This window comes from Heloderma suspectum, chromosome 5, assembly GCF_057233095.1.
Source record: "Heloderma suspectum isolate Gila_16-S chromosome 5, 16-S_ref, whole genome shotgun sequence".
NCBI lineage: Eukaryota > Metazoa > Chordata > Lepidosauria > Squamata > Helodermatidae > Heloderma > Heloderma suspectum.
The window spans coordinates 198,989,719-199,014,995 of NC_139462.1; the positions used below are offsets into that span (position 1 = coordinate 198,989,719).

At 42.3% G+C, this 25,277-nt stretch overlaps 1 protein-coding gene across 1 annotated transcript in view; it reads left to right on the plus strand.

Moving 5' to 3' along the window:
- The window catches only part of LOC146345056 (macrophage mannose receptor 1-like), a 78,655-nt gene that overhangs the window by 11,059 nt on the left and 42,319 nt on the right, over window positions 1-25,277 (plus strand). Inside the window, exons 4-13 of the mRNA XM_084859003.1 lie at window positions 4,275-4,439; window positions 5,305-5,418; window positions 6,163-6,306; window positions 9,356-9,538; window positions 14,406-14,563; window positions 15,824-15,937; window positions 18,492-18,607; window positions 19,769-19,917; window positions 20,021-20,220; window positions 25,009-25,130. Of these exons, the coding sequence (XP_084715129.1) occupies window positions 4,275-4,439; window positions 5,305-5,418; window positions 6,163-6,306; window positions 9,356-9,538; window positions 14,406-14,563; window positions 15,824-15,937; window positions 18,492-18,607; window positions 19,769-19,917; window positions 20,021-20,220; window positions 25,009-25,130 (1,465 nt within the window). The remainder of the gene's footprint in view (window positions 1-4,274; window positions 4,440-5,304; window positions 5,419-6,162; window positions 6,307-9,355; window positions 9,539-14,405; window positions 14,564-15,823; window positions 15,938-18,491; window positions 18,608-19,768; window positions 19,918-20,020; window positions 20,221-25,008; window positions 25,131-25,277) is intronic.

Sequence of the window (25,277 nt, forward strand, 5' to 3'; positions counted from 1 at the left end):
ACAGTTCCTCTGTGTTCTGACAGGGATCTGGTACAGGCTTTCTTCACACGGAGTTTTTATCCTGTGATTGAGATAGCTCCTTCATGGAAGTTTGCGGGCTCTTTACATGATGCTGTGATCATTCAAGGCATCTCCTGCACTGCACTAAATGCCCTTTGTTCCATTTTTAAATAGATTGCAGGTACTGAGCTATCAAATTACCTCGTTGTGTTCTGCTTGAGTTCCCTCTATGAAAAGAGGAAAAGCAGCAAGAAGAGGAGCGATGAAAGATAATGGAAGACTCAGATATGGGGAGAAGGAGGGGAAAAGGGGAGGGGGGAAAGGAAATACATGAAAAAGGGAGTCATCATGATGTTGCATTTAAAACGGATGCAGAAAGCCCCATTTTAACTGCAGGATTTTAAGCTGGTGTAAAGACACCCACAATCAGAACATGTATCCATAGCAAAAGAGGCAGCAAACTGCAGCTGTTGAGCTGATACCTTCCTTCTTTGGTATTTTAAACAAAGCATCATGATAATTATACTGCCATAGGAGTTTTTCAATTGTAAACATTATGCCTTTTTGCCATGGGCTAGGGGTTAGGAAAGAGAAGTTAGAAAGCTGGAAATGATTGGATAAATTGAGTGTTATGAATAGATAGTAAATGGGCTAAATTTCATTGACATTAGCTCAGTATTGTTGCTGTTATTTTTAAATTAGGTGTAAGGTAGGCCAGTCGATTCTAGTCAATGGGATCTTCTTATAAGTCAAACATACCCAGCCAGTCAGTTCTCCTGTCAGTATTCTGACAGTAGGGGAGGGGTAACAGGAAACTGTCAAGTGTGACATAATTTTGAAAGCTGAGAGTGTCACTGTGCCAGTCAGATAGATCATTGAGGAAGAGAGAGAGGGAAACAAAAAAGGTATGCTGGAATCTTGTGCAGGCTTACTCAGGAGTAAACCTTCCTGAATATAGATTGACATTTCTATTCATTTACATGTTTGTACCCAGCTAATGATGTGTTTCTGTGTGTGTGTGTGTTTCAGAATCATTCTGTAAGCTGGAATACTACAGGGTTATTGTTTCAGTACTGTATCAATGCTAACTTGTGTAAGGATCTCTGGTAAATTGCATGAGACAGACCCTGGCAAATGAAATGTTAATATTTGTAGCCATCTGCCTCCTAGAGGCAGCCCTACCTAGGTATTACAGTAGTATACTATTGTATTTTTGGAGCCTAATATTGTCTGTTATTCAATATATTAAAAGTATGACATCCAGATCAATATGATTAATCCAAATGTGTAAATATCTGTTGTAACTTAATCAGAGCAAGCCAGTTTGTTGCAGCTACTCATATTTATAGGACCAGTTCACTAGCTATTGTCCACGGAATGACATGCCTTTCTGTGGACACCCAACTTCCTTTGCAAAAAGTTATTTCTAAGCCAGGCATGTAATACAAATTACTAATTTCAGACTGAATGTTCTGGCACAAAAATGTCTTCTGTGCACATTAGTATTTGTATTGTGGCAGTGTTCAGCAAATTTCTGCTACACAGGATTTCCTCTTTTTCCTAGGGTTAACTAGAAAAACACTTACCATTGCTTGTAATAGCAAAGATTGATGCTTGGGTATCAATTTGGAAGCAAAACAGGACCACCCCAGAACAAGATCGTAGTTATATACTACAGGAAATTCATAGAGAGCAGAAGTGTTTAAGTTTGTAAATTACATGCATTTTTAGAAGCAACAGACGAGAAAGGACTATGACCTTCCAGAACCTGTGTAATGTTTAGGGCTTAGAATAAGAAAATACTAGTATGCAATATTTATGAGAGGGAAACCCCAGGTTCACATTGACTGCCAAAGACAAGAACTCTTCTCTTTACTGCTATTTTTTATTTGGGATGGTGGGGATGGGGGCAGAGACATGCTGCTGCCCAATCACAATTTTGCTAAAATCTTGAATTATTTTCTGTAGGCAACTCTCCCTACTTCCCTGAGGTGAAAAAGTAGTATTTAAGCAGGAGTGAGCAACTTGCGTTCCTCCAAATGTTTGGCCTGCAACTCCTATCAGCCTAAGCCATCATGGTCAGTGGTGAGGGATGATGGGGGTTGTAGGACAAAATATCCAGAGACACAAAAGTTCTCCACCCCTGATCTAAAGGAAACATAAGTTGGGCAGGCTCAGTTAAGCCTATCATTAAGAGCAACTGAAACATGGCATGTTAGGATCTTTTCATGCCTGACCACCAATTGGATAAACATTACTATTTAAAACAGAAGAAGAAGAGTGGTTGGATTTCTTTCTGTCTTGAAAAACTGGCCCATTTTTCTCTCTCATTGGCTTCCTTTCATCTGAGTGAACCGAAGTTTAAAATTAGAGATGCCAATAAAAATGTGGAAACCATTAAACAAACAGGTTTTACCAGGTGGTACCATCTTTTTCAAGGTAAGTGATCTTAATGCCTTGACTCACTCGGAGCTAAGAAAGGCATTTATAGCATTATGCCTCCAGACTATGCCTTCTGCATATTTGAATGGGAGGTATATAAATGTTACCATATTTCAACACCTTTGTATATGTGGGGTTCCACCAAGAGAGGATAGTATTCATTATATATTTTTCTGTCAACTGTATGCCAGTTCCAGGAAAAGATTCCTTGCACCTTTGTTGGGAGGTTTTTCTGATAGAACTTTGGCCGAGCAGATGTGTAAACTACTTGTAGATATGGATCCTTCTGTAACAAATCAAGTAGTCTTATTTATTTTTATTTATTTATTGCATTTATACCCTGCCTTTTTTCCTCTTGCAAGGAACCCAAGGCGGCTTACATTATCCTCCTCCTCTCCATTTTATCCTCACAACAACAACCCTGTGAGGTGGGTTGGGCTGAGAGTGTGTGACTGGCCCAAAGTCACCCAGTGAGCTTCCATGGCTGAGTGGGGACTAGAACCCGGATCTCCCAGCTCCCAGTCCAACACTCTTGCCACTACACCACACTGGTTCTGCCTTATTTGCAGTGGCTGCTAAAATTATTAGCATTCTAGCAAAGATTCTAAAAACTCTTGTGTAGATTGTGTACATGATAAACTGATCTGAGTGGCTTGTTCAACCTTTTTCTTTTTGTGACTATGTCTTTTTGGGGGCACAAATTATAAGAACCTATGGTTATATGAAATAAAATTGTCTGAATGACTATTAAATTAATAACTATAATACTGTATTTATTGGTATTTAAGCAGTATAAAATGTAGAATAAAAGACAAGACAATCCTGTCCAGAAGTTTACAGTCTAAGCATTCTTTACTTGTAATTTGAGCCCTGGGATCTCCAATGTGGTGCCCCATGGGAGCCAACATGTCCATGGAAACCTCTCTTGGCACCCACCAAGATCCCTGCCCCTCCTGATTTTTATTTTATTTCCTAAGATTTTTCTCATTACATTTTTTTTAAATCTCAGAGACTGACTTGCTGCAAAGCAAAATCCTGCCTCCCCCGCCCCCCCCGGGTGCCATCTTTATTTTGCTTAAAAAGAAAGATTTGTGTTTTGGAACTCAAGACTGCAGCTTTGCCTTCTACTTAGGTTCATGGGCAAGTTACTTTTCTTTTTGCCTCATCAGTTTGGCTTCTGGGAAATGAGTGTTCTCTGACTGGACATACCCACCATGGTAGATATATTATGAATGGGCAAATTAGCCCCACTGCAGCCATTTGGTGAGAGTGCTCTTGACAGTGTCTCAAAATTCCAAATGTGCCAGCACAAAAAGACCCCTGTTCTAGTCCCTTTCATATGATACTTGTGTGCAGCAGTGCTCACATGGTCAAGGGGCCGCTGGCCCAACCAACCAGGCCATGCAGCTTTCTCTAACATGCACACATTAGATGTGGACATCCTTAGGGAGAAAGCCTACACACATAAGCTTCCACAGAACCTGGGTTCATGCAAGGTTCCAGGTCCTGGGGAAGCCTACGCCCAAAAAGTATTGTGTGTGTATGCTTTCCCCTTGGAGATGTCCATACCTAATGCATGGCTATCAGAGTCAAGATAGGGGTGCTGCATGATCTGATGGGTGGGGCCAGCTGTTCTATTCTGCTGACCATTAATTGTGTGAGCACTACTTCATGCAAAAAAGAAAGGAGACTTGTGTGTTTCTGCAAAGTGCTTTGGATATTATTTAGGCAAAGTGGTACCTGGATGGTTAAATAAACAAATATAGCTCACTTGTGGATTTAGCTTTGATGCTGGTGATATGATTACTTGACACAGTTAACAATGCTTACAGATAGCCATGATGAATTCTTCTGGATCAGAAACCATTGGACAGGTGATCTCTACCAGATCAATGCTCAGTCAGCTCTTACATGGTACCAAGCAAGAAAAAGTTGTCAGCAACAGAATGCAGAATTATTGAGCATCGGAGAACTACATGAACAAACATACCTGACAGGTATAACATAACAAAGCGTACCTTAAAAAGTGGCCTATATCTTAAGACAGTCTTCTTATGAAAAAATATTGTTTCAAATGTAGCAAGAATTAATCTGAATTAAATTAGTTGAAAACAATCTAAATGTAGATTATCTATTGCACCTTGGGCTGCCCAACCTTCTGGCAGGTCCCCTGTGCCTTTAACAATTGTAAGACAAGCAGAAATACATGGGTTGAAGGAAAAGCTTCATCTGATAAATTTCTGCTTCATATAAGCTATAAAAAGTACAAAATTCATGCCTCAAGAAAAACTGGCAACCCTAATTACACCTGCCCAGACCCTAAGATCAGCTTCAGCGGTCCTTCTCTGGGAGACCCAGCCAAAGGAAATGAGGTGGGTAGCTACTAAGAAGAGGGCCTTTTCTGCTGTGGCACCCCAGTTGTGGAATGAGCTCCTCAGAGAGGCTTGCCTGGTGCCTACTTTATATACTACACCTTTTGGCATCAGGTGAAGACCTTTTTATTTTCCCAGGCATTTTAGTTTTTCAGTTGCTGTTAATCTGGTATTATATTTTAAATCTTTGCACTGCAGCTAGGTTCCATTTGGTTATTATTTTGATTTTATACTGTAGTTTTAAACTTTTATTATATGCTGTATTTTGTAAATATATTGTATTTTATTGTCTTTAATTATTTTATGGCTTTTAATTGTTGTGAACTGCCCAGAGAGTTTCAGCTGCTGGGGGGTACAGAAATATAACAAATAAGTACATGCATCTGGCCAGGTCTTTTTTGTTTTATCTTGTTTTGTTTTCCTTTAGCTTCATAACTAAAAACACTTAGCTATGTAGTACAATCCAACTAGTTTTCTTTTCCTTAAATAGGACTAACAAGTAGTATAGCTGCTGACTACTGGATTGGTCTTAACAGTCTGGATTTTGACAGTGGATGGCAGTGGACTGACAACCATCCTTTAAGATATTTAAACTGGGCTCCAGGTGAGTGAACATCTGTAAACTAACATTTAGTTCAATACTGAAAGTCAACACCACTTAGTATTTAGTCAGAAGTGCAAAACACTTGAAGAAATTTATTGGAGGCTAGAATATTTGCAAACCCAATGGCTACCACCCAAAGGAGTTCATTTTAAAACCAGATTAGATGGCATTCTAAACTTTTGTAGCCTTCTTGTAATGATTAAATCATATGTAATGTTTGACATGTAATCAACACTTTTTTCTAAAAGTGTGCTGCAGTTTCTTCTATCAGGTATACTACAAACACCTTTTGATTCTGAGAAAATCAACTGCCATTTTCTATCTGTTCAGTCGGGGGGGGGGGGGTTAAGAGCTCTGTGAAAGGCAGAGATTCCATAGTGCATTTTCTTTCATTGTGGTGTTGCTGTGGTGAGAAAATGAGCACTGGCAGAATGTCAACTTGTGCCATAACTCTTAAAGTAACATAAGTACTGTCTGGATGGTATATGATTCAATGGTCACAACCCAGTGAAAAGGTATATATGCCCAGTTGGGTTTTTCCCATTGCCAGGTAGAGGGCAGGTCCTGCTTACATTCCCCAGTCATGCTGCCACAATTCCCTAGCTGATGCACTGTAATCTTGAAATACAAGTGAAGGATCAGAAATCAGAAACCTATTTGGGCGTATTTTCATATTCAAACCACTGCCGTGTTAACACAGGACATAGAGAATGATTGTTACATTTGTTTCACTCTTTTTTAAAGGTAGCCCAACTTCAGAAACAGAAAAAATCTGTGGACTAATGGTGGCTCGGAATGGCAAATGGAGGAATGAGAAGTGTCTTCAGAAATATGGATACATTTGCAAAAGGGAAAACTCTTCATCAGATGCTTCCATTAATCCTGCAGGTAGGATGGGAAACTGGAAATGAAGTTTACCTATATAAACATGATATCTCTTTATGCAGGGTGCCAATGTCCAAAACAGGGTTGGGCAACTTCTGGTCTTCCCAATGTCTTGGCCTACGAAACATCTTTGTTTTGTACAAAATTTTGTACAATATTTTGTACAATGTCTTGTGCAATGTCTTGGCCCTCCCATTATCTTTTGCCATTGACTATTTTGGCTAGTCCTGATGGGAGCTGTAGACCAAAACATATAGAGTGCTACAGGTCATCCACCCCAGCCACAATAACATCTTTACATAGCTCTGGGAGTGCTGGTTTCAGTGTTAGTAGCAATATACACAGTGAGAAGCAATGTATTGGATCTGCCTGAGGGTATCTTACCTGAGGATATCTTGCCAGTGGCAGGTGGAATGGAATGTGAGAATCTGGCAGAGGCACTGAACATATTAGTTAAGTTTTCTGTCAGTACAGATCTCAGGCAGGTTTCCAGGCATGGTCTGAAGGCATATGTCGCAGGAACCTTGCTGAAACTAAGCCTGGTTGGGAAATTGCCATGAATCTTCTATACACCACCTCGTAATGAAGAAAAACGGGGTATAAATATAATAAAAAATAAATATCACAGGACAGGACTACAAAGCTCACACTGGGGGTCTTTTCCTCATATATAACTTGGTACCTTTGCTTTATTACCTTTTTATGTTAACCTCAGTGAGGCTGGTAAGGTTACATAAAAAGAATGCTGAGCAGAAGCAAAATAGCTGCTAGCACTACTCAGCAAATGTGCGTCCAAGCTCATACAGCACTGTAATAGGGGTAGCATCTTTTGCAGTGCTCACCATGCTTCTGCTTGTGCAAGATCTTGTGCAAATGGAAGAACATCTTTAGATTCACTTTTCCTGCACAACATTTAGCAAGAGGTGTTGGATAGCCCAGTGGGAAGGCTCCCCCTCATGAAGGCTCCTCCTCCCTCAGCTGTCACCGGCAGCCACTCCAGCAGGCTATATGGAGGGAGATGACAGGGAGAGCAGGGCCATTCCACCCTGCTAAGAAAGTGACTTTTCCTCTCTTCCTTCCCCATACCTTTTTCTTTGTGTGTCTCATGTTTTTATATTGTAAGCCTGCGGGCAGGGACTGTCTTGTTTAATTGATTACATGTAAGCCACTCTGGGAGCCTTTTTGGCTGAGGAGCAGCATAAAAATATTTCAAATAAATAAATGAGTACATATTTGAATTCACACTAAGACTGAGGTTTCACAAAATGATGCAGACACACAGGGAAGATCCATACACACAGGTTTAGGGATGTCAGAGAAATCTGCAATGGACTGAAATGACACTGGATTCTGTGAATTCGACCTGCGGATCCCGTGGATTTTCCAACGTTAAAAAAAAAAAAACACTTTCCAGAACTGTACACAAATATCATACAAAAATATGAAAGTTCCTGGAAAATATGCTAATGTATACACCATTTAAATGCACACACACACAGTTTTCTACATCTCTGATCTATCTTCAGCCTCTGCTGTGTAGCCATCTTTTTTGTGTGCTCTCCACATCAAATTTCCAGTGAGCTAAGAAAAATATACAGAATGTCACATTCCAGCTTCCTGTAAATTGTGGCAGTCTTTTTGGCGTATTTTTCTGAAGGAGGAAAAAGTCCAAATCTGTCAATCAGTTCACAATGGAGCAGATGATGCCTGACAATCCTCAAAACACAGACAGAGCAGATTAAACACAATCCACATATCCCTACACAGGTTATATATGCATTTCTCCCCATTGCCATTTCACAGGTTTTTAGGATTGCAGCCAACATTTATTCTCAAGAAATAATCTGCTGTAAATTTGTACAAAAGTAAGAGAGGAACTTTGGAAGGAAGCAGCAGCCTTCTAGCTAATAGCCATGTCAACAACCATGAAGTAAAGAAGCAAATGTAATTTCAGAACACCAAGGTTTCTTATAGGATATAAAGGACGTGTGAAATTTTATCACTGGCTTGGTCCCTGAAAAAAATATTTGACTACAAGAATTGTTGGCAACCCTATTGGCAATAACATTCTTATGGAATAGATTCAATAGAGTGACTTACCCTCTCTTCACAAAATGGTGACAGACAGAATTTGCTGATCCGCAGACTCTGAGTCTGAGTTTCCAACATGATGCCCATGGGCACCAATATGCCCATGCACAACTCTTCCAGCATCCACCAGGCTCCCTGCCTCTCCTGATTTTAATTTTATTTCTTAAGATTATTTTACTTTTTTTTTTTTTAATGGGGAGACTGCCATGCTGCAAAGCAAAGTGCTGCCATTTATTTGGGTCCAAAATCTTTATCTGGGTTTAAAAGAGTTGTTTTGGAACTCAACTCCTCACCTCTACTTTGTACTTAAGTTCCTGCTTTTCTATTAGTCTCACCACTTTGCCTTCTGGGAAACAGGTATTTTGCAACTGGACATGGTCATCATGGCAGCCATTTTATGAATGAGGAAGCCCATCCATGGCAGCCATTTTGTGAGAGTGTCCATGACAATCTCTGAATATTCCAAATGTCTCCACTGATCCACAACATTTAGGGACCCCTGCTCTAGGTAGAGAAAACTCTTTATTTTATATTGTTTTTCTCTATCCCCACGTGCCTCTTGAAGTATTCTTCTCCTGCCATTTCTTCTCCCCTTCTTCTTTCACACTTAACTTGTAACCTATCTCCAACTCCAGCTTCTTTCATCCCTCCTTCCTGCTGCTTTTTACAATCACTTCCTTCTATAACAGCTTCCCTCTCTTATCCCCTTCCTGTTTATTCCCAGCTGTTGTGGTTGTTTTAAACATATTAGCCTTGCTCCTACTGCCACACATGCCTACAGAGTGTGCATGATGCAGCCATGGCACAGCACAGTCAAGCAAAGAAGCACTAGGCAGTCTGTAGCACCGAGACCCACCTGAAAGTTGGCTGAGACCCGCTATGGTCCCAGCCCACAGTTTAAAAAAATTGTTTAAAACTATTTCCATTCATGCTGTTTTAAATTTTATTGTTATCTTTTTAGATGGTGCTAAGCCTATAAAATGTTCAGATGGTTGGGTTGCATATGCAGGCCACTGTTACCGTCTTAACAGAGACCCCAAGACATGGAAGCGTGCGTTATTATCCTGTCAAAAGGATGATGGAAATTTAATAAGTATACACAACATTGAAGAATACAGCTTTGTGATTTCTCAGCTTGGCTACAGTAAGTATCCCCAAAGTTCTGTTCTCTTGGCTTTATAATATATATGGGGTGGGGGATAGGAACATATAAGAAGACTCATGGTAGATCAGACCTAAGGTCTATCTGTAGGGATGTCAGAGAATTCCGCCACGGATCTCAGTGAGCCGAATGCCAGTGCATTCGGCCCCCCGAACTCCGTGGCGGAACGGCCTGCCACCCCCCCCCCGCCCCCCACAGATTCCCCCCGGGATGAGACTTACCTGGGGTGGATGTTCCGGGCGGCAGCAGCTCCGGTGGTGGCTTCGGCGGTGGCAGCTGCGACGGCTGGTCTTCTGACTGGCCGCCGCCGCCGCCATTTGCAATCTTGTCTCTGTAAAAAAAAAAACAACCCATGACGTGATAGGCTACGTAAAGACTTACGTAGCCTATCACAACCCAGTTTTAAAAAAAAAACGCTTACGCAAATGGCGGCGGCTATGGCCGCCGCCATTTGCGTTCCTTATTTTTCGCCGTCTTTGTCTACGTAAATATTTACGTAGACTATGACGGCAAAAATAGAGGGGAACGCAAATAGAGTAGCGGGCGCTATTTGTGTCCATTTTTGATTCACTGTTTTAGCCTACGTAAATATTTACATAGGCTAAAACGGTGAATCAAAAAGGGACACAAATAGCGCCTGCTACGCTATTTGCGTTCCCCTTTATTTTTGCCGTCATAGTCTACGTAAATATTTACGTAGACAAAGACGGCGAAAAATAAGGAACGCAAATGGCGGCGGCCATAGCCGCCGCCATTTGCATATGTGTTTGTTTGGTTTTTTCTTACCCAGAGCCCTTCGCGGCCGGAAATCCGGCTGCGGATGGCTCTGGCCTGGGCCTGGCCGGCTGCTCCGTGGAGCTGCCGTGGAGCACAGCCGGCCGTGGTGGATTCCGGGGGGGGAGGAACGGAATGCCTCCCCCCCCCATCAACATAATCCGCGGAAAGGTAAGTGACTTTCGTACATCCCTATCTATCTGGTCCTGCATTCTGTTCCCACAGTGGTGAACCAGGTGCCTATGCTACCCCCACAAGCAGGACATGAGCACAACGTCACCATCCCACTCCTGTTCCCCAGCAACTGGCATTGTATGGATACTGCCTGTGATACTGGACATAATATACAACTTCCTTGACTAGTAGCCATTGATAACCCGATCCTCCATCAACTTGTCTACTCCACTTTTAAAGCTGTCCATGTTGATAGCTATGGCGGATTTTCACCGCCCACCTATGGGGTAACTGCTCCTTCACTGGGCAATCCCACCTATAAGCAAATGCTTATTTTGGGGGGCCTCGGGAACTCTCTGCCACTATACCTCAGAGTTCCACAAGCGGACCCTTTTCTGCTACCACCCACAGTTCTGTTAGAATACTTAAAACCTCCTAGTATAATGGTATAAGAGGCTTAGGCATGAGATGGTACCAGCACTAGAGACAAGATGAACTATTAAACAAGTAATTCAACTAGGGCTATTTTGTACATAAGGGATTAGTAATATTTACTTTGAGGATTTCAAAAGACTGCTTAGTGACAATTCTATAGTACTCAAGACACACTGTTGCTAAGGTCTTCTTTTACCTCAGGCCATATTAACTAAACCTCCACCCCAGCCAAATACACCCACAATCATGTCCAGCTTCTGGGTAGTCTTCCTCTGACACCAAAGCTCCTCCCATTGTATTTCTAGCTGCTTTGACTGCCTGCTTGTATAAACTTCCTCTGGCAAGATCTTAGGGCAGCCTCTTGGCATAACACAGCCACCCACCCACCACCTAAGGTTACCCCACAGAGAAAATATAACATATTATTCAAGCTTTAGCTATCCACTTTCTCCTCAGCTTTCTTTTAGTCCTTTGAAAACACCACACACAAACTAGCAGAGTTTCTCCCTCTATGGGCATTTCTACACCAGCCTTAAATCCTGCATTTAAAACAGGGCTTTCTGCTTCCATTTTAAATGCAGGATCATCACTGACTCCCTTTACATGCGCTTCCTTCCCCCTGCCCCTTCTCCCTGTATCTGAGTCTTCCATTATCTTTCATTGATCTCGCTCTTCTTCTTGCAGCTTTAAGCCTTTTCATGGAGGAAACTGAAGTGTAACACAACGGGGTAATTTGATAGCTTGTTATCTATTTAAAAATGGAACAAAGGGCATTTAGTACAGGAGGGTCATGGCATCATGTAAATAGCCCGCAAACTTTCCTGAAGGAGCAATCTCAATCGCAGGATAAAAGCTGTGTGTGATGAAGCCCTATGACTACCACAAACTCCCTCAGCTGCCAACTGTCAAACTGGTCTTTCCCAACCACTCTTTTTTTTTACCAAGCTAGATTCTCCAGCCAATCGGAATTGAATTTACTTGATCCAGGTCCCATCTAACAATAGTCGAAGTGATTGTCTCTCTCTCCCTCCTCAGAATGTCACTCGGCAACTACTAACAGACCTTTGACAATCACAACGCAAAGCCTCAGGCTTACTCGGGTACACTGTAACTGCACAGAGGTCACACAAAGTAAACATTACATGACACCAACAGCTGTATATAGGGCATTTCTTCACAGTAGCCATCACAACATTTTGTGGTAGAGAATTCCATAGTGTAAGTGTGCTCAGTGCGAAGAAGTACTCCCTTTTATCTGTCCTGCATCTCTCACCATTCAGCTCCACTGGATGACCCTGGGTTCTGGTATTTGCATGTTCAATGAAGTGCAGTGCAGGACTTGCTTACGAATAGATGTTCATGACAAACCCCCCATGCACACACACATACACACATTTATGAGGCAAGCAGGAAGCCGCTGCCACCTGGAGGCTGAGCAGAATGAGCAGGAGTGCAAGAGGTTCTGAGAGCAGAGAGCTGGCGAGCAGGGAGAGCGACTAGCGCATTGTCTTTGATGTATAGTAACTGCCCAATCAACAGGCTACCCCACCCCACAAACAGGGGCTCAATGTAGTGCTTCTGAGTACATGTTCATGAAAATCATCCGCCCTGGCATCCACCCTTTCTTAGCTGCACAGCTTCGAATCAACAGGCGTCCACCGTTTCTTATCTGTGCTCCTTCATAGCTGCACAGTTTCAAAACAGCTGGGCTGGCTCCCATCTCCACTCCCAAGCTGAATGACTATTTAAAGTGAGAGAATGACTATTGAATGACTATTTAAAGTGAGAGGCAGAGATGTGGAACTGAAGGGAATGAGTTACTTCTGCGTAGACATGTTTACCCTTCTGCTCTCCCCATGCTACTTTCCCTTCCACCAATCAGTGCCGCTTCCAACAGCCCGCACTGAAGCCAGCTGCAGTCGCACAGACTCCCAAACAGCACTGAAGCTGCTGTGACAGGAAAACCGACACAAAATGAGTTTTGAAAAAAACTCAGATTTAGGGCAAGAAACGCCAGGCTAGAAGTGTGCATCATCTGACACTATCGATTTGGGGGTGGAGTAGAACCTGAGTAAAAGCCCCATGTCGATGGGGCTGTGGAACAGATGTTAAATGAATGGGCATGTACGTTCTTGGATTCCCTTGGATCAGTTCTTAAAAACTGATATTACATTTCCATTTTCCAGCCTTTTGGTACAGAGGCCAGTCATAAAGACATGTTGCATATTTTTGTTCAAAGATCAGTAATTTCAAGTTTGAGTTCTTTAATAACTCTCAGATGGATACCATTTGTACCTGGTAATTGGTTTGCTTTCTAATTTCTAATAAGGTTTAGAACTTACGTGATTTTGTGGAGGAGTCTGCCCCTTTGAGGTTTCTAGTTTGTTTGACACTATGCCCACTTTTGATGGACAGAGCAATGCCACCACCAGTACACCCTTCCCTGTTCTTCTTATAAAGCATGGAGCCAGAAATGACCATATCCCACTGGGTCTCTCCATTCCATCAGATTTCCATTGTGCCCACTGTATATCTATGTTCTCCTTTAAAACCATAGAGCTGGATCGAGATTTATGCTGGATCTACTATGCTGACTCCCCCCACCCTTCTTCCCATGGCAGCCACTCCACCCCTGAAAATGCTACAGGGAGAATCAGGAGACCCTGATGAATGAGGTGATGAGGGGGAGGAAGATCCCCCAAAACTGGGCAGAGGGACCTTCCACAAGCAAATACCTTCCTCTTGCAGAAGGTCCCTTCCTGTCATGGAAGGTAGATCCTGGATCCAACTGAAACACCCCAACACCTCCATCTAAGCTAGGAAACTTCTAGAGAGAGAGAGACAGACAGACAGACAGACAGACAGAGAATGGGGTTTGTTTGCTACCACAAGCAGGAAGTGAATGTTATTGCAGTCCTGGGATATCCCTAACTAAGAAACTTAAAGCATATCTGGAAACTTCTTCTTTCCTATATTCATATTTATTACAACATGAAGGAATTTCATAATCACAGTAAGCAAGCATTCCAGAATAGAATCTGCTAGCACTGTTGAATCAGGAGTGGTTTAAGAGTTAAAAACTCTGAGGGTCTGCTTTTCAAACCCCAGGTAGAACTGACACATTTTAGAGTTTCTGGTACATGCATTGTTCTTAGTGGCTGGTGAAAAGCATCATGGAGGGAAGAGACATCCTGTTATAGTGGCTATGAGGCACAGCCAAGTCAAATGTGTGAGATGGCTCTCAGATGCTACTCATTTGTAACAATAGTGCCAAAGCCCTGTGATCATTCCAGCACAGACACTCCCTAATAAGCTGTATAGTTGTACATGAACTTGTCCAGTTGGATTGCAGTTATGAATACTCTCCTACTTCCACATCTATATATCATAGAGCTGTGTGTTCAACTGCTGGACCTCTTACAGCTAAGTCTGGGAGCAAGTAAACAACATGCATTTATGTTCTTAGAACCAACAGATGTTCTGTGGATAGGACTGAATGACCAGAAAACCCCGATGTATTTTGAATGGAGTGATGGTACTACAGTGAGATTTACCAAGTGGCAGCAAGGAGAACCTACGCACATAAATAATGTTCAACAAGATTGTGTCATCATGAAAGGGGAGGTAAAAATAAGGAAATGCTATCTTTCTAGTAAATATGTATTTCCCTTGAATTCTGTTTGGCATGAAAAACTGTCTAAAAGTAAGCTCCGTTAAGAAAAAGTAGTTCAAAATGTATTTTCCCATGTACTAATTTCCCCTTTAGATAATCACCCCAATCTATGTGGAGTTATACATGCCTACAACCATAGAAGTCAATGGACCTAATGGAACCAAACTTTGCATAGGATTGCAGCCATGTAATCAGTGTTTTTGCCTAAGAAAAAGTACTTTTGAATTTCAAAATGGTTAGCCTAATCCTATGCAGGTATATTCAGAAATAAGTCCTACCATGTTCAATGGGGTTTCTTCTCAGGGGAATGTGCATAAGATTTCAGCCTTTATTTATCAATTGAGGAACAAAAGTTAGCAAGAAGTTTGTAAAAGTTATTAATGCACCAGTGCTTGAATGAGAAGTGCCTATTGAAATCTCAGAAGCCAGACAGGTTTCTGAACAAGATTTCCAGCTTCTGGCTGTGCACCTTCAATTCCTTCCATTTCTATCCTTTGCTCCTTCTCAAGGTTAGAAAAATGCAAATGGCAAAATAAAAGAATAGGCATAAAAGACAGCACAATTCAGCTGTTCTTGTCACAGACTTTGAACTGGCTAGGAAAAATAGTTTTGATTTATTTTTTAGGGCAGAATCATAAAACCCTGAAATATTTCAAAATGTTACATTAATGTGATTTATTTATTTATTTACAATATTTATATACTGCTCCACATCAAAAGATCTCAGAGCAGTGAACAGCAAAGATAAAAGAATAAAATACCATGTTAAAATAGTTAAAACGTTTTAAAAGAGACAAGTTCCAATAAGGCCGAATTTAATAAACCGTGGCTGGTCACTCAAGGAAGGCCTCTCGAAATAACAATGTCTTCAGACAACGTCAGCCTTAAGTTCTCAAGTTAGGATAGAAGTGTATTTTCAAAAGCTCCTATTTCCTGCAGGATGAAAACCCTGTTTATTTATCATTCAGCTTTGACATAAATCTCTCGCTCTCTCTTTCTCTCTGTCTCGTCTCAGTATAGTAGTAGGCAATATAGTGCTTAGGCTGTAGATTTTAGAGAAGAGCAGATGTAACCCACATTTGTTGTAATTGTCCAGCTCATCAAGCTTTGCATCTTCACAAAAGACATAAAGTGTTGTGAAAATCAGAAAGTGTAAACATAGTGGATTGTTTTTCACTGAAATTCATATTTCCTCACCTTTCCATCCCCAGAATGGAGATTGGGCAGATTATTTCTGTGAAGAGGAACTTGGTTACATTTGCAAAAAAGAACCTTTGGCATCTATTCCTGAAGAAGCTGAAACTGCTGATCCAAAATGTCAGAAAGTAAGTCTAAAGTAAACTCTGAAGAAGTTTAATAAAGGTATTGGTTTCACACAATTCTTATTTTAAAGAACAATATGAAGATGTCTACCACCTATATTCTTAACGGTCTGCAATTTGTCTACCCATTAATGTAGAAGCACTTCTGGCCTTGTGAGCAGTAAAAGGTCTTTGCCACCCACATTGTCCTCTCTACATGCTTTTAGCCTTCTCCTACCCAAGTCAATGACTATTCCCGAACTTGTCAGCTTCAGTCTTGGTCACAGCATCCTCACTTCTTTTGCATTTTTCTGCTGGCCAGGGGAATGTCTCCTTATGATAGCATTGTCCCAGAGGGCTGGTGAGGTTTCTTTTAATGCAAGATTTTGTTTTGTTACAAGAAGGCACCACCTTTGAGCAGTGGTAGACAGAAGGTAGTTCTACTGATAGAACTCTAGGTGACTTTTAGTAGATTGCCAGTTGTTTCTGACTCACAAATGCTCAACAGCAGCAACAACTACAAGGATTTCCCCCATCCAAATTAGGCTACTGAGATGAAAGAAAGCTTGAGGTGAAAACCAGAAGGAAGTTTTGTGTGAAAGGACTGTGAGCTCAGTTCTGGTATGAACATAACATTTCTGGCCTGAGTATGTGCTCAGTGGCACCCTTAATTCTAGGAATGTATGGTCCCCTCCTCCTGAGCTGTCTGTCCCTGCCCTAGATAAACCTACATGTTTTTCTAGGATGCTGGTGCCTTATGGAGACTCCATCCAGTAGAAGCAAAGTGGAATAAGGATGCAGATTCCACATTTGCCACCTAAAGTGGAGGTTTCAATTAGTCTTGTGATTTGGCTATCAACCTATTAATAAGTTCAATCAACCTATTACCATTATCTATTCAATTTTGGATCAGAAGTAGAAACTGAGCACCATTTTTTGGTGGAAAGGCAAGATATAAATTAACTACCTGAATACATAAATAAATTCCCAGTTTTATACATAAGCATTTTTTTCAACTGTCAACTTTTCCATTTGACATCATGCATGGGGGGGGGGGGATGTCCCCAAAGAAGTCAAACCAGACTACATGAATGGTGAATGGTACCACTGAAGTCCATGGAACTACATCATTGGTTCAATATGTTTTTTTGTAGATTTCAGTCACAAAACTAATAAAATACCATTCTGTTATTAATTTTGTTTATTTCATTTTTTTATTAGCTGCCTTTCCAGAAACTAAAGGAGGAAACAGTGAGAAGTAAAGCAAAATAAAGCAAATTCCACAGTCCAGTATAACAGCACCAGTAAAAAAAAAAAAAAAGTTAAAACAAACTAGCCTGTTGAAGCCACATGGAAGAGATGCATTTTGCATCACCTCTGGAAGGCCAGTAAAAAGAAGAATTTACAAATTTTTATTATATTTCCATAGCACAAAGTCCCTGCATGTCACCATGCCAGTTCCCACTTGGCATAGAGCTGGAAATGGGAGCAAGGCTGGAGGCACCATGCACTATTTTAGGGCTATGGCATTCTTCCCTTATCCATCCCCTTCCTTATCCATCCCCTTCCAGTTTGAACCCAGGTCCCATAGTTCCCTCCACAACAAAGTCTCTGGCAGGAAAAGTGGGGTTACATACATTAGATCAGCTCTTACATACTTGCACTGCCAATAAAGTGGGGAGACGTTCCTGTAAGTCTGTTTCAGTCTCCAAATTATCAAATGCTTGTAATTATGCTTCAAAATGCTCTGTGGTTCTGAAGTGTTTGTGGAGGTATATGTGATTCAGATAATGTTCTGCACACATTTCTGGATTCTCCATTGCATTCATGGAGCATTTCCTGATTCATAAGAAAGTAGGGGAATGTGGAGCAGCTTGTTTATACTGGAGACCCCTATGTGCATTACAGGCCCTACATCATTCATTCACCATTTATGTATTCATATATTCAGATTCTACTTTATCCCATAGACATCAGGGTTTTTCAGTATTTCAAATTACTGTAATTTTTAAAAGGGCAAAATAGAATAGGGAGGGGCACAACTGCTGGGGCTGTAACTCAGTGGCAGAGCAGAAGCTCTCTGGTTCAATCCTGGCATTTCCACTGAGAAAGAATCTCAGGCACAACCCCAGAGAGCTGCTACCAGTCAAACAATACTGAACCAGATGAACCAACAGGTGATTCTGTATAAGACAGCTGTGTATGTTTTGCTCCTATAATTGTTTGGAGATTTCAGCACTTCTCATTTGGATTTCTATCAAACTTCTGGAACTGTTTCCACAATCTCTTTTAGATTCTGGTAGCGATATTCTGGACTCGAAAGAATTGCAGGATGGGCACATGTTACAATGGAGGTGCTACACCTCCTGCACTTTTTGGGATGGTGACATCCTTGATGCATGGAACATGTAAGAAAGTTGGTGTGCAAGTTCTGTGACACCTAGTGCAGTGTAAGGATCCCTGTTTTAGAGCACTTTCAGCAGCATCACTAAAATAAACTCAGTGTCTCCAAACTAATATTGCAGTTTGTGATTGTGATTGTTGGTTTGTGATTGCTGTTTTTTTTATATATCAACAGGGCTGGAAAAAGCATGATTTATATTGTTACTTCATTGGACAGACATCTGTAATATTTTCAGAAGCAATGAGCTTCTGTGAGGAAAACAAGGGATTTCTGACTTCCGTGGAGAATAGGTATTTAAAAAGATTGTGCTTAGATCAAAAGAAAAGAAACAAAAGTATTTTTTAATATTGATGAAGTGGTGTGTGTGGGGGGGGCATAAGATTGTCAGCCAACCAGAAAATAACTGGTTCAGCTGTTTGGGCGCATTTCCTGTCCCCCTCTAGACACATTGCTAGTCAAAAAAGAGGAAATATTGTCTACTTGTGCCCATCTGCTTCTTCAATTAATTTATGTTGTTGTTATTGTTGTTGTTGTTCTTGTTGTTGTTGTTGCGGTTGTTGACCCATGCATAGTGAGACAGGAGAAGAAAAGTTGTGGTGATTTTGTTTTGGGATGGCATTGCTCTCTGGTTTTGTTGGTTAGGGTTAGACAATCCAGAGCCAAAGATGCTTACAGTGAAAGAGAAAGTTCATTTGGAAGAAAGAGTCAAACAAAGACAATATGGTGGATTTTGAATTCTCTGTCAAGCAAGCAAATGGTACCAATGAGAAGAAAGAGGTGGAGCAGCAATAGCAGCTGGTGACAATCGTGATGAGAACTCACTGAGGGAAGGGAGTCCACTGAGGGTGTTTTATCCAAGGGGCCTTAAAAACCTGGATCCAGAACTGCTGTCATGGACTTACTGATTGTCCTTAGGATTGAAAATGCTCAGCTTCTATTGCAAAATGAATATTTCTTAAATGTCTTCTAAAGTTGCCAGTAATATGTATATTATATGTGTGGGACAGATATGATGTGCTGCGTTGCCTGTGCCTGAGCTCCCTTGCTTCAGTTATTTGCTCAGGATTGTCTTGTATTCTACTTGAGACACATTTGTAGCGTGCCTTGTGTTAGGTTAATCTGTGTTACTTTTTATAGTGTGTATTACTTAGTGACAGAGGATCTCTAAGTGTAGGCAGTGCCCTTTTACCAATCAGCTTCACCCCCTGCTTTGCTATGCTCTGAACCGGCCTGTGGTAAGCCATTTAAGGTGCAGTCCTATACATGTTTAGACAGAAAAAAAGGTCTCCAACTCCCAGCATGCTCCAGTTCCCCATGGCTGGGACATGCTTGGAGCTGTAGGCCTTTTTTCAGTCTAAACATGCATAGGATTGCACCTTTAGTCTAAAAATCCAAGAAGTTAGTACAACCCCTGCACTTTTAATGCATTCACTACTTATTTTTCTCCACAGATACGAACAGGCCTACCTGACTAGTCTAGTTGGGCTGCGTTCTGAAAAATATTTCTGGATTGGCCTTTCAGATGTAGAACAACCAGGGACATTTAACTGGACCAATGGAGACAATGTTCTATTCACCCACTGGAATTCAGAAATGCCTGGTAAGTACTCCAGCTGTCTATCAGGTATCATATACATTTTACTTTTTCTGTGTATGTGAAAAGACATTCAGTTAAACCGGCTCTTGTCTTATATCTTAAAAAGGGCAACATCCTGGCTGTGTTGCCATGAGAACTGGAACTGCAGCTGGATTGTGGGATGTTGTTAACTGTGAGGAGAAGGCAGCTTTCCTCTGCAAACAATGGGCAGAAGGTGTGACACCTCCTCCTGTCCTGACAACAACTCCCCTACACCCCTGCCCAGAAGGATGGTCTCCAAGCCCAACTAGAAGTGTATGCTTCAAAGTAAGTATACAGCATTCTGAGACAAAGCACATGCTTTTTTAAATAGCAAAGCAAAAGTGGAAATGACTTTTGCATTTCACTGAGCCTTTCAAGACATTAGAGGGTTTTAGTTTAACTGCTTGGTGCAGGTTTTCTTGTTGTTGTTCTTATTATTGTAGAGTTTAGTGCAAAGTTTTATTTATGCTTTGAAATGTCACCCTTCTATTGCTGGGGGGCAGTTATGCTATGAGCTGCTCAAGCATACTGTAGGAGGCACAATGCTAATGTATAATGGGATAAATTAAAATGAAGACTAGGGATGGGCGGGTTCCCTACCTGTCGTTCCATGGGAGAATCTGCCCATGGGGGGAGGTGATCCCTCCCTCCCCCTGGAATCCGTCCAGGCCGGCTCCGCTCCACGTCGCTGGCAAATGTCGATACGGCCTGCAGCCATTTCCATGCCGTATCGCTGTAAGTAAGTCTCTGGACACAAATGGCATAGTGGGCGCCATTTGTGGCCATAAAGCTGGTAGATTAGCCTAAATGCAGCCGTAAATTTATGGCTGCATTTAGGTTAATCTACCAGCTTTAAGGCCGCAAATGGCGTCCACTACGCCATTTGTGTCTGGAGACTTACTTACAGCGATATGGCACAGCAATGGCTGCCGGCCATATTGATATCCGTCGGTGATGCGGAGCAGGCAGCCAGCGCCGCAGGATTGATGCAGAGATGGATCCGACCTGGATGGATTCTGGGGGGAAGTGGAGGTGAGTGCTTCGTTCCGCCACAGGCCTCAATGGGGCCAGATTCTTGGAATCTGGCCTCATTGGGGTCCATGACGGAATTCTCCCCCATCCCTAATGAAGACTCGGTTAGAACTTAGCAACATCTACAGTGGTGGGAAAACGTTTGTGAACCCCTTAGGATTATCACATATTTCCAACCTAAATAGGTTATTAGATCTTAATCTAACCCCATAACCCCACATAAAGAACAATAGATAACCTAATTAAACAAATGCCACACAAATGACTCAACATTTATTTACCCACAACTGATTCAACATTCAGTATCCATGTGTGAAAAAGTGTGTCAACCTTTAGATTCAGTACCTGGTGTCACCCCCTTGAATAGCAATGACTTCAAGTAAGCATTTCCTATAACTGTTGATCTGTCTCTCACATCAGTTTTGAGGAATTTTGGCCCATTCCTCCTTACAGAACTGCTTCATCTCAGTGATATTTGAGGGCTTCCTTGCATGAACAGCTTGCTTGAGGTCCTGCTACAACATTTTGATGGGGTTTAGGTCCGGACTTTGACTAGACCAGTCTAAAACATGCAGTGTCTTCTTCCACAGCCATTCTTTTGTACATCTGCTTGTATGTTTAGGATCACTGTCATGTCGCATGACCCACTTTCACTTCAGTTTCAGCTCACAGACAGATGGCCTGACATTCTCTCTAGAATCTGCAGAATTCATGATTGTGTCAATGATGGCAAGCTATCCAGATCCTGAAGCAGCAAAGCAGGCCCAAACCATCACATTCCCACCACCACGTTTGACAGTTAGGATGAGGTTCTTCTGTTCGAACTCGGTGGCTGAATCTACACATAACAGTTATACCGTTATCATACTATTATCATAACTATTGGTACACATGACACCAGTGGCCACTAATAGTTATGATAACAGTATGATAATGGTATAACTGCTATGTGTAGATTCAGCCTGTATTTGTTTTTCACCAAACATAATGTTTCTCATTGAGGCCAAAAAGTTCTACCTTTGATTCATCTGTCCAGAAAACATTGTTCCAGAAGTCTTGGAGGATCATCCGTGTGATATTTAGCGAACTTCAGATGGGCAGCAATGTTCTTTTTAGAGAGCAGTGGTTTCCTCCTGGCTATCCTCCCAAGAACACCATTCTTGTTCAGTCTTTCTCTGATCGTTGAGTCATGAACACTCAGATTAGCCAAGCCAAGAGTGGCTTGCAGATCCTTGGTTGTTACTCTGGGGTTCTTTTTGACTTCCTGGATGATGTGCCGGTTTGTTCTTGGAGAGATTTTGGTAGGATGACCAGTGCTGGGTGGAGTGACTGTGGTCTTGAACCTTCTCCATTATAGACTATCTGTCTGACAGTGGATTGGTGGATTCCCAAATCCTTAGAAATGGTTTTGTAACCCTTTCTACACTGATGAGCAGGAATAACTGCTATTCTGAAGTCCTCAGAGATGACTCTTGATAATGACATAACATGTTTCCATACAACTGTATGGTGAAGACCAAACTCACAAAGTTTCTGATATTTTTGTAGGATGGGGCCTCTCAAACTCAGTCCTGAAGGATCTACCTAATTACTTACTGATGCTCTGACTTGGATTCCTGCATTGAGCAGGAGGTTGGACTTGATGGTCTTATAGGCCCTTTCCAACCCTACTACTATTCTATGATTCTATTCTATGATTCTACTTAAACACCTGATCCTAATTATTCCCTTTAATTGCGCTGATGCAACCAGAGGTTCACTTACTTTTGTACATACCCTGAGTTAAGTACTAATAGTGAAACACTATAGACTGGATGTCAGGGCTAGAGCTGACAGTGTCTTTGGTAGTGCTGTCCTCTCGTCTGTTCTGTAGTTGGACACTAATGTTCCTCCATGTAAGTTAGCTACTCGTGCATATGTGTGATGCATAGAGACCACTAAGAAGAAAGACAGGTTGCTACTTGAAACTGTAGTTCTTCAAGTGGTCATCTATGCATTCACACAACTCACCCGCTGTCCCCTCTTCAGTGTCATATTCAAGTTCGATGTTGGGTACCAAAAGTATTGTTTTTTAAAGTTTTCTCTCGGTTACAAGGCTGCAATGTCTGTCTCAAGGAACTGAAAGAATAAGCAGGAACCTACTAGGGCCATGCACACTGGGACGGTGAGGGACGGGTTCCCACCAAAATTCCTAAGCTACAGAAGTTTCCCGAACTGAGGCCCTGCGCAGGCGCAGAGCTCATATGTGTGAATGCATAGATGACCACTCAAAGAACTACAGTTACAGGTAACAACCTGTCTTTGTAGGTGGGGTAGGGGTACTGGTTGAAGGTCATGGTCAAAAGTGATCGAATCAGAAGTGGAAGATGAAGTTGGTGTTTGGATTGAAAAGGGTAAAGGGTATCAGGGTATGAGCCAAGGAGAGGAAGCAAAGAATGGAATTAGCGAAGTTCAGAGGGAGAGAGGTTATAGGGGTTCATCTAGGGATGGATGAGCCCATCTCCATCTGGGACCAGGGAGCTTGATGAGCTGCCCCCGCAGCTCATGCAGCCTGGGCCTGCTCGGCAAGTTTCCTTGCTTGCTCTGCCTGCCCGTGAGCTCCGCAAGCTCCAACCTCTTCCTCCCACCAGCTGTTAAGGACCAGTGCGGGGAAGGAGGGCCTTGGCGTAGCCACCCCCCAGCCTCTCTCCCTGACCTTCTCTAGAGGAGGCCAGGGAAAAACACCAGGGTGCTGCCATCGCCCTTCTTCCTCACACCTCTCACCCTGGCCTCCAGCAGGTGGGGGGTGGGGGAGAAGAGGATAGGTGCCTCTTCTTCCCTCTGATCCCACCTGCTTTAGCACTGTCGGCAAGGGACAAGCTGGTTGTTTTCCATAAGGCCAGGAAAACTTACAGAAAATGACCAGCCTTTACCTGCACCACTGCTGCTGTAACAAGGATGGGGGAAGGAGGAGAGGCGCTGCCTTCTTCCCCTCTCCTTTCCGAGGGAGTGGGCGCCCGAGCTCTTGCCTAACTCAGCATGCCACAAGTCGGGCAAGAGCTCAGGTCCACAAGCTGGTGTCCAGGGCACTGAACCGGCAACTTCTTGCTGGGCTTCGAGCCCCAACTGGATGCTCACAACATCCCTAGGTTCATCACACAGAGCTTTTGTCCTGCTATTGAGATGGCTCTCTCTCGGAAGTTTACGGGCTCTTTAGATGATGCCATTACCCTCCAGGATGTCTCTCGCCATTTCCTCCAGCCTATCTCATGTTTTCCCCAAATGCAAAAAATGTGGTATTTTTTCCAGCCCATGGAACAGGAGTGCCATGACCTCCCCGTGAAATTCTCCAAATAGTGGAAGAAACCGCTCTGTCTGCCTGCTGTGGATGTTTGTTTTCAGTTGTTGGGGGCGTAGTCAGGATGACATTTGACAGGCGCGACGGCAAGAATCGCCTGCCGATTGCGCCTCCTGCCTCTGCATTTCTCAGCTGGAGAAAGAAGAGGGTAAAATGCCTCCCTGCAACAAAGGGAGACACATCTGATCCCCCACCCCACCAAGCTCAGAAGCAATGTCCTCTGTTGTTTCAGAGTACCCTATAAAGTTCAGTGGGGCTTACTCCCAAGTAAGTGTGCTGAGGGTGGCAGACTTACAAGATGATCTGATGTCTACTCAGAAGTAAGTCCCATTGAGTTCAGTGCGGCTTACACCCACATAAGTGTGCCAAGGGCTGCAGACTTACAGCACAATCTTACATTTTATGTCTACTCAGAAGTAAGTCAGAGATTTCCTGGGGGCTGTGAGAAAACAGTACAGCAGAAGTTCAGCTACGAAAACAAGACACCCCCCCACCTCCTTTGCACATATTCCAGGCACTCCCCTAAGTTCAAACCATGTGGCTGCCATGTAAAGAAGCCTGCAAAGAAACCAAAATCAGGAAGCTCCGGAAAGCATGTGGGGTTTTGTGTGTGTGTGGGGGGGGGGGTTCCTTAATGTAGAAACACCCATAGAGTAAAAACTGATATTTGTAGCAAATATCTAATTGTATTTATATGCACTTAGGCCTTTCTTGATAAGAAAAGGTATAAGAAAACTTGGTTTGAAGCACGAGATTTTTGTAGAGAAATTGGAGGAGACCTGATTTCTATCCATAGTAAAGAAGAGCAGTATATATTAGATGGATGGTAAGTTGAATAAAATGCTTATTCCTTCTTAAAATAATGATCCATTGTTTGATTACTGAGATAACTGGATGGGTCGGGTGATGATGATTTTTAGGAAAAATCAAGCTGCTTCTTGAGTTATAAGTTGGCATCAGTTCTCATAGCAGA